Source organism: Manacus vitellinus, unplaced genomic scaffold, assembly GCF_001715985.3.
Source record: "Manacus vitellinus isolate BGI_N305 unplaced genomic scaffold, ASM171598v3 ctg7180002216347_pilon, whole genome shotgun sequence".
Classification (NCBI taxonomy): domain Eukaryota; kingdom Metazoa; phylum Chordata; class Aves; order Passeriformes; family Pipridae; genus Manacus; species Manacus vitellinus.
The window spans coordinates 92-9,602 of record NW_021937316.1 but is presented as its reverse complement, the minus strand read 5'-3'; the positions used below and the strand labels follow the sequence as shown (position 1 = coordinate 9,602).

At 46.0% G+C, this 9,511-nt stretch overlaps 1 protein-coding gene and 1 long non-coding RNA gene across 2 annotated transcripts; both read left to right on the top strand.

Moving 5' to 3' along the window:
- The first annotated feature begins 12 nt into the window (after nt 1–12).
- LOC115307202 lies at nt 13–4,798 on the top strand. The gene is made up of 5 exons (XR_003915613.1): nt 13–116; nt 722–780; nt 1,182–1,246; nt 3,740–3,784; nt 4,750–4,798. It is a non-coding gene; the product is annotated as an uncharacterized LOC115307202 (long non-coding RNA).
- A 575-nt stretch (nt 4,799–5,373) lies between these two features.
- On the top strand, nt 5,374–9,206 carry LOC115307262 (mitogen-activated protein kinase kinase kinase kinase 5-like; the record flags this gene model as incomplete). Its single annotated transcript, XM_029958612.1, has 6 exons — nt 5,374–5,579; nt 6,058–6,155; nt 6,254–6,295; nt 7,048–7,132; nt 7,277–7,356; nt 9,146–9,206. Coding segments are annotated over exons 1-6 (421 nt in total), but the record flags the coding sequence as incomplete, so codon positions are not given.
- Nucleotides 9,207–9,511: the final 305 nt, after the last annotated feature.

Here is a 9,511-nt window from a genome sequence, read left to right as displayed (position 1 = left end):
AAGCGTTTCCAGCTCTTCTCCCCTCTCCCATTCCCAGCCTCACTCCGTCATCCGCCACACCATCCGCTCCACCAACAGGAACATCAGGGCAGAGAGAACAGCCTCAGAGATAAACTGTGAGTTCCTGGGGGGCTTTGCCCCTTTTTTTTGGGGGGGGAAGTCTGGTTTTGGTGGGGGGATCCTTCTGGAGGACGTCGGCGGCATCCTTTTGTTGTGCGCTCTGCAAAACCTCTTCCCATTTGGAAAGCAAACCCAGGAGAAACAGCTTCCTGCCTGTGAATCTTCAGTCATAGCTTTTCAACCCCCAAATTAATATTAATGCACTTAAGTTTTAAGTTGAAATTTTGAGGGTAGAATTGGGTTTCCTCCAGGTTGGGACAAAAAAGTCTTTTGTGGCTCCTCTGCATCACGTACATCACACTTCTGGGAGACTTGCTGTTTCTTTCTTTTTCCCATGCATTTAAAAGTGGCACGTGGTTAAAATAGTTACATTTGAGTGTGCCTTCATACAGTGACTTGGTATTTACCTTTGGGCTTTCTTGTGGGTTTCGTGTGTGCAGATTTAAGCGTTCAGACAACAAGGCTGATGTTTTACGGGCAAATTAAATGTTGTGTACACAATACTCAGATCTGTTACAACATGCATTTCACTGTAGTAAGCACTGAAAGAGCCCTGGTGCAATGCTGTGTGTATTAATTATGAAAATGTGATGTTTTGCAGTTGATAAGCTGCAATTTGAGCCCCCTCTTCGGAAAGAAACGGAAGCTCGGGATGAAATGGTAAGGACAAGTTTATTTTTAACTTAATTTATTAAAATCACAGTGTCTTCACTGTTTTATGGTTCAGCTCTTAAGCAGCTTGCTGGAAAAATGTCTTTTAAGTTCCCTAAGTTCCCTGTTTTAGGTTCCCTAAGTGATCCTTACTGAGTTTTCACCATAAATTTTTGCTTTCCTGTTACTTGATCCTGACATTCCACCATTTCCAGCTGCTGCTTTGAAGTCTAAGATGATGAAAAATTGCTTTAGAGATTGTAAAATGTTGTTTCACTTTGGAATTTGATTTTACTGCTTCTGGATCGTTCTGCAGGGCTGGGGAACCTCCCAGGCCTTTTTGTTTGTGATGGATAAGGTACTTCAGTTTGACAAGGGGGGTTAAAAAATGACAATTTCTGCATCTCCAGGTTGTGGCAGCTGGCAGTGACTTTGCTTCACACTGGAATCCTTTTGTTGATGGTGGAAGCAACAAGTAAGTACAGAATAAAACCAGCTTTTGTGTCTGTCACTTGATGTGAAATTACACTGAAATTGTGGTGGAAAAATCAAACCATAAGCCCTGATGGACTTTAATATTCATGAATTAAGGAGATGTTACCCAGTGTGAAGTTTTCCTTCTGGTCAGTTCTCTTGGAGGATGAGTTTTAATCTCTTTTAAGCACCAACAGAAAGCTTGTTTGAAGTTTGTAGGTGGCAAGTGAAGTGTAAATGCATGAGCAGGACTCTGACATAACACAGCCACAGCCAGTTTGCTGAGGCAGAGCTGGTGACCTTGCTGAGTTCAGGATCCTGCTCTGGGCTCACACTTCTCTTCTGAGCCGTGGCTGTGGTTGTGACATCCTGTGACAAGTCCTGTTCACAGCCCTGAGCTCGAGAAAGGGAAGGAGAGGCCAGCTCTGAAGGTTTAGTTCTACCAACAGTCCAACTGCACAGCTCCTCCTGCTCTGGGGCTGTGATCAGTGGGATCTGTAATTCACTCATGGGGTGTTTTGGGGGGAAGTGTTTTAGGCAAAGATGTGCTGTAGCTGATCTCCCCCTGGATAAAGCAGGTCTGAAGTACAGGAGCACAACTCTGTCCAAGTTGGGATTGAATTTATTATGGATGTACCTTCCTTTTGCTGCAAACCAGGGAATCCTGCCTTTAAAGGCACTCCCTGGATTTGCAGTGAGGAGTGGGGAAGTTCAGTGATGCCAAGTGATGCACAGGCATAGGGAAGGGTGCTGTTTGGGCTGAAATAATTTCTCAGCTAAAAGAGCTTGTTTCCCATCTTTATTTGGAGCTGAGCAGCAGACAGTGGATTTCTTTGGCTTGTTTTTTGCAGATAAAGTCTTGCATAAGCTGTCAGCTGACACTACAGCCCCCTGGAAAGCTCATGGGGGTGTGGAGTGTGCCAGGATTTGAGTCTTTTGAAGTTTGACCTGTTTTTTTGTTCTCAATCCCATCATAGGAGGCATTTGGGGGGCTCTGGGCTCTGCCTCTCCCTGCCCAGGAAAGCCAGGGACTGTTTTCCTCCCCTTCCTCCCTCTCTGGGGTTGTTTGTGTGACCCTGATGAGCTGAAGCCTGGATTTTCTGCAGACAGCTGGAATGTGCAGGGTCGAGGAGAGCAGGGAGGGAGGGAGGGAAGCTCCCCCTGGCAAAGGGACTCAGGGACTTGATTCTGTTCCTGTGGCTTTGCCTGTGCCAGGCTGTGTTAAAGCACAACAACTGTGGCCACAGCAAACCTTTCCAGGGCTATAAATGAGTACATGGACACGGATCCAGCGTTGGGAGGAGGACAGGCAGGACAGTTCTGGATGGTGAATCCGTGCTGCTTACTTGGAAACCACTTCCAGCTGGAAAGATAAACAGGAAATGCATAACTCCTCTGTCCCAGCAACTCTGAGTAATCCCAGGGATGTCCAGAGAGGATGTTTGCTGGGGGGGGTGGTCCTTGCTTTTCATGCCCTTTGGCTTTTATGGAGTGAGTGGTGATTGATCTTCAGCTCAGGAATTACTTGACTGGAAAGGAGGAATACCAGGATGTGTTACCTGCTGATCAAACTTATTCCTTGTTTTTCTCAATGTGGCATTTTAAAATTCCTTTTTTTGTATAAATTTTCTGCATTATGGAGGTGTTTTTTATTTATGATTTTCATAAAATCCCAGAATGGCTTGGATTGGAAGGAATCTTAAATCCCATTTCATCCCAGCCCCTTCCACTATCCCAGGTTGCTCCAAACCCTGTCCAACCTGGAACACTTAGAGGGAAGGGAGGCAGCCACAGCTTCTCTGGGCAACAAGAACCTTTCAAAATGAAAGACTTTTTCTCTTCTAAATTTTTAGTAGTTCCTGTTGGCAGTTGCTGCTTTCCCTCAGAAGTGACTTGCAGGGAAATTTTACATTAATCCAAACTTTGCTGGGTTTTCTTGGTCGTCACCCTTTAAAGACCCAACTTGAAAATTGCCATTTTGCAAAATTTTATCAGTTTTTTTTGTTGGTTTCAGGGTTATATTTTCAGTGCTGCTTTGATCCTCTAGTCACAATTCCTTTTTTTGCTGTCCCTGGGGTAGCTTTGAAACAAAAATTCCCACTGTGGTGGGAAACAGTCTGTGTCTTTTGTGTATATATATATATATGTATATATATATATATGGAAACTTCCCTTTAAAAGGCTTTTCTCCATTTGTCTCCCAGTAACTTCCTCTGTTGTTTTTTTCTTCTTTTATGTTGTACTGTTGTTAGACATGTCAATAATATTTAAAATAGCAGGTAGGGAAAAGAAAGCTGATGGTGTCTGGTGTGGAAGAGAGATCCAGTGATTTTTGGGGGGTAAGGGGAAGGAAAGGACCAAACTGAATGGAAAAAGGTCTGAATAACAGAAATGTTTGTTTTGGAAAAGGCTGTTGTGAAACTCAGTGCCATCAGGGATGGGTTTAGTTGCACCTTAGAGCAGAGCTCTTAATTGTATAAATATTTTACCTTAGGGGACTGCTCACAAAATTTGGCGATGGGAGTGAAGATGTTGAAGAGTGAGTGGATCTCCTTCCTGCACAGTTGTGTTTGCTCCAAAACCTCTCCCCTCAAACTGCTGCAGCAGCTTTGCCACTCACCATTAACTGAGGGCTGGCTGCTCTCCAAGCTTCACTCCTTCCCTGATCCTCAGGGGAATGTCCAAAGCCACGCTTTCCCTCCTTGCTCTCCTTCCTGAAGTTATCTCAGAGTCCATATGGAAGTGCCTGATACTCTAAAGCAGATTTTATATTGATTAATCCATCAGCCATGAGCCAGGCCTGGCTGGGACAGGATGTGCAGATAATCCTGTAGAGCTCTGGTGCAGCTCCTCTGGTGCCCAAATGTTTGATTCAGAGTGAAGGCTGCAAGCTGCAATCCCAGCATTCCAGAATGGTTTGGATTGGAAGGGATCTTGAAGCTCATCCAGTGCCACCCCCTGCCATGGGCAGGGACACCTTCCACCAGCCCAGGTTGCTCCAAGCCCCATCCAGCCTGGCCTTGGACACTTCCAGGGATCCAGGGGCAGCCACAGCTTCTCTGGGCAACCTCTGCCAGGGCCTCCCCACCCTCACAGCCAAAAATTCTTTCCCAATATCCCATCTACCCCTGCCCTCTGTCAGTGGGAATCCATTCCCCCTTGTCCCTCCATCCCTTGTCCAGAGTTCCTCTCTAGCCTGAGATCCAGTTTCTGAATGTATATTTATTTACTAACTCCAAATCTCCTTCCCCACAGAATGCTCTGTAACAAGTAACATTGACATTTATGAAAGAACATGAGCATATCCCAAACCAACACTTCAAATGAGATTAATGTGCTTTTCCCCTGCTCTTGGACTTCCAGTTTAACCCCGTGTGTGCAAAGCTCTGATCTGCCTCTTCTTTGCCTCTAGTTGATCTTATTTCCAGTCTGTCTTGTCAAGTAGTTCTGGTTTTCATTCTGGTTTTGGTTTAACTGAGCCAACAACTGCCCTTTCCATTGCAGGTCGACCCTAAAGCGAGCGGGGCCACCTCCGCTGCCTCCCAAGGTGAGAGATGTGGGATTTAAGGGGTTTAGGCAGCAAACCCTAAAACTTGGGCAGCCTGGGATGGCCTCCTGTTCTGCGTTCTGCCTCTGATTTTCCATCAGGGAGGAACACCTCTGAAATTATTCTGCTGTCAGTTGTCTTTATTTTATAGAATCATAGAATGTGCTGAGTTGGAAGGGACCCCCAAGGACCATCCAGTCCAACCCCTGGCCCTGCCCAGGACACCCCAGCAATCCCACCCTGTCCCTGAGAGCATTGTCCAAACCCTCCTGGAGCTCTGGCAGCCTTGGGGCCGTGCCCACTGCCCTGGGGAGCCTGGGCAGTGCCAACCACCCTCTGGGGGAAGAACCTTTTCCTGAGATCCAACCTAAACCTGCCCTGGCACAGCTCCTGCCCTTCCCTGGGTCCTGTCACTGGACACCAGAGAGCTTTTGTGATGCACTTTTCAAAGGCTGATATTTTTTTTTAATGTAGAAAGTCTGACTTGAATGAAACTTGTCTGAAGTTTGTGCTTCCCAGGTGCCATTCCCAATTCCTTGTATTTCCCAAGTAACCATCACCTCTGCTTTCTTGCAGCCAAGAATAAACAGTTATCCTGAGGAAAACCTCCCAGATGATGAGAGATGCCAGACAATAAAACATTTCCCAGACTCACAGAACAGAGCCCCACCAGCCCACAGGAGACAGAGTATCCCAGTTTGTGGGCCTCAGGCTGATTCCAGCCCCATTGGAATGACCAGCAGCATCAGCAGCCCTGGATTGCTCACAGCCAGATACAGCGACCTGGGTAAATGCCTGACCTTTCCTGAAGGTGACTGGCATCCTGGAGAAGGAATTGCTTCCAGAGCCAACTGTTTTCAGAGATAATTTTTTAACACAACTGATCATGAGGGGCAGCTTTCCTTTTTCCCTGTGTGCTGGTTCTTATTAGAGCCGTGACACATGGTGGGAATGTTCTTCCCAAAACAAGGACACTGAGCCAGCCAATCCCATTAATGTGTGGCCTGCAGGAACAGGAGAAAAACAATGAATGCCACAGCTTTATTCTCAGTGGAATTTGGCCCAGGGAGTGTTTGAATAATGGAAAGTGTGTAACTTAGCACAGACAAGAGCAGCCAGTTGTCCTGGGAAGGTTTCAGCTACCTGGGATGTGGATATGGAAGTGTCAGAGCTCACTTCTCCACTCCTGCTGGGCACAGGGGAGAAGAGATTTTCTGTTCCACTGGGTCAGATAAGCTACAAAAGGTGTCTGGGCTTCTCTGCAGGCAATGGGAATGGGATGCTGAAACTCATCGAGGAAAACGTGGAAGGGTCCGGACAAATCCCTCAGCTCCCACGGAAAAAGGAGAAAAGAGATTTCCCTGTAGGTATTGTGGCTCTGGGGCTGATCTGGCTGTGTCAACAGGCTGGGTTTGTGTCAGTGTGTGGGAGGTGTTTTATGATCTTTGTTTCTTCCCACAGAAACCAGCCATCAATGGTTTGCCTCCGACTCCGAAGGTGCTGGTAAGAAATCCCGTTTGCACTGGGAGTTATCAGAGCCTTCCCTCTCCAGTGTCAGAAGGTTTTTACTGGAATAAGGCACCAGCTCATCTGGGGGGATTTTCTGCACCTCACAGCCCGTTATTTCTCCTGTGCTGAGCACACAATATTTGTTCCCTCTTTTTAAAACCTTCCTGTCACTATTCAGCCTGGACGTGGAGGGTTGGAGGCTTCCCTGGCTCCCTGAGTCGTGATCTCTGCTTAGGAAGAGAAATGGGAAAAGGTGGTAGTGATGGGAGGGCATCACTGCTTCAATTCCTGCTTGTTTTCCCTTCACTGTGCCATTTATTTAAACATTTAATATTCATAAGTACAATTATAGAATAATTTAGGTTGGAAAAGCCCTTTAAGATTGAATCCAACTATTCCCAGCACTGCCAAGGCCACCACTAACCCACGTCCCCAAGTGCCACATCCACACGGCTTTCCAATCCCTCCAGGGTATATTGTTCTTACCCAATAGGTACTTGAAGTTGTTGATATAATTTCGACCCCTTTTTTACATTTCTTAATGCATTTGAAGTCTACAAAAAGCTTTGGAAGGCTGTAGCTTTTGGGGAAGGTCCCAGTGTTTTGCATCCAGGCATTTTAGGGGAAGTCTGTGTGTGGCAAGGGAGAGCAGTGGTGTCTGCAGGTGTGTGTGAGTGGCCAGGTGCCAGAAAATAAACTCCTTATACTCTAAATTCGTTTCAGGTTTCAGTTTTGGTGTCTTTCAGATGGGAGCATGTTTTTCCAAAGTCTTTGATGGTTGTCCTTTGAAGATCAACTGTGCAACATCGTGGATACATCCAGATACTAAAGGTGAAGTTATTTAGGATTGTGTTCGAAACCTGCCTGTTGTGTTGCCAAAGCTTGGGAAATAATCAATTTGTAAAGTTACTTTAGGTTTGTCTTTTAAACCTGGTGATGAGCTTAGGAAATAATCCACTTCTCTCTGTTTTTCAGACCAGTACATCATCTTTGGCACAGAAGAAGGGATCTATACTTTGAATTTGAATGAACTTCACGAGGCAACAATGGAACAGGTGAGTTTTGGGGGATTGAACACACAGAATAGATTTGGGGATATTATGGAGCAATGAAGTTTGGCATTGGAAGGAAAAGACTCTGTGGATTAAACTGATTCACATCAAAGCCAGCAAGGGAAGTCTGAAAATTAATAGCTCCTCGACCTACCTGAATTTATTGTTGCTGCCAGATCTTCCTTCTCCTTGGAGAACTGATTCCCTGCCCTTTCTCCCTCCACCCCATCCCCACTAGATGGCACATTGCAGCTCCTCTGGATGCAACCAAAGCCCTCACCCATTCACTTCAGCTGCTGTTGTTATCCCCAGTAAACTTCTCCTGGGCTCTCTGACCCTTTCCAAAGCCACTTCATCTATTCATTGGGTTAAATTTGCTTCTTTAGGGTCAGGAGTAGCAGAATGTTCTTGGAATCTCTTTCCATATATGCTTTCCTAATTTATTTCACCTAACAGTCTTCTCTGGGCTCTTCCACATGCTTTTTTATATCACCTTGAAAGGTTTTGGCTGTGCCAGTGGTGGGGAGGGAGACCATTCAGTGCATCCCAAAATGAAAGTTTCCTTTTCCATGAGAGCATTCCCAGCTGGCAGAGCTCAGGTGTGACCCACCTCAGACCCCAGAGGCTTCTGCCACACCACTTGTTTCCACATTTTCATTTATTCATTTCGTTTTCTCCCCTCCAAATGAACATTTTGAACTGCTTGTTCAACTTCTAATTGTAATTGTATCCTCCAAAGTGCTTGGCTGTCTCTCCAAGGTTAATATCTCCCAATTCCAGAAGTATATTTTTATTCCATTTGTAGTTTTTCAGTGAAAATACTGAATAGACCCAGACCTATTCTATTAAATAGCAAATTGCTGAGAGATACTTTATGTCCAGCCAGTTGTACCTTTTCTTTCTGAGATTCTTCTACCACATATTTTCTTATTTTGCTTGTGGAAGTGGCACAGAGGACAAAGCCTGTGTTATGGAATCATATCACAGAATCATGGAATGGTTTGGGTTGGAAAGGATTTGGAAGATCATCTCATTCCACCTCCTGCCATGGGCAGGGACACCTCCCACCAGCCCAGGTTGCTCCAAGCCCCATCCAGCCTGGCCTTGGACATTTCCAGGGATCCAGGGGCAGCCACAGCTTCTCTGGGCAACCTGGGCCAGGGCCTCACTGCCCTCACAGCCAAAAATTCTTTCCCAATATCCCATCTATTCCTGCTCTCTGACAGTAGGAAGCCATTCCTGGTTGTCCTGTCCCTCCATCCCTTGTCCCAAGTCCCTCTCCAGCTCTCCTGGAGCCCCTTTAGGCCCTGGAAGGGGCTTTTTTCTTTTCAAAACAGCTTAATCATTTGAAGTCCTTTTTTTTCTTATCAGAAATTTCTACAACAAAACCTCTGCCCTTCTCCTGTCATCCTCATCCCTTCTTTTGTGGGACTCCTGAAGGCCATTGTTTGCCATCACTTTTATCACCATTCCCTTTTCAGGAGTTCGTTCTTAACTTTAAAATCTCCTCAAATCCAGAGCAGCTGCCCTGTGAGTAACTTCTTCCCACTGGGACAAAATTCAGTCCCAATCTTCCACGGTCTGTCTGTGCACAGAGCAGCCTCTTAACACAGATAGCCAGGCAGGTACATCCCAAAAAACACAGAGGGTCCAAACCAGGCAATTAAAGGGAAGCTGGGACTTTCTCCAGTGTGGATCCCTGCAGGAATGGTGGTGGAGGTGGAGCAGGCAGAGAAATGATGGTTGGAAATTCCTGTGTGTTTCTATTAATGGAAATGTTTTCTTTTATCAGTTATTTCCCCGAAAATGCACCTGGCTGTATGTTATCAACAACACCTTGATGTCCTTGTCAGGTAGGTATAAAGAGAGGGGAAATTGTTAGAATTATAAATAAAGGGGAATTATAAATAAATAAATGATTCATTACAATGTTGTTTGATCAGCCTGGAGAAGAGAAGGCTCCAGGGAGACCTGAGAGCCCCTTCCAGAGCCTAAAGGGGCTCCAGGAGAGCTGGAGAGAGACTTGGGACAAGGGATGGAGGGACAGGACACAGGGAATGGCTTCCCACTGCCAGAGGGAAGGGTTAGGTGGAATATTGGAAGGAATTCTTGGCTGTGAGAGTGGGGAGGCCCTGGCACAGGTTGGGCAGAGAAGCTG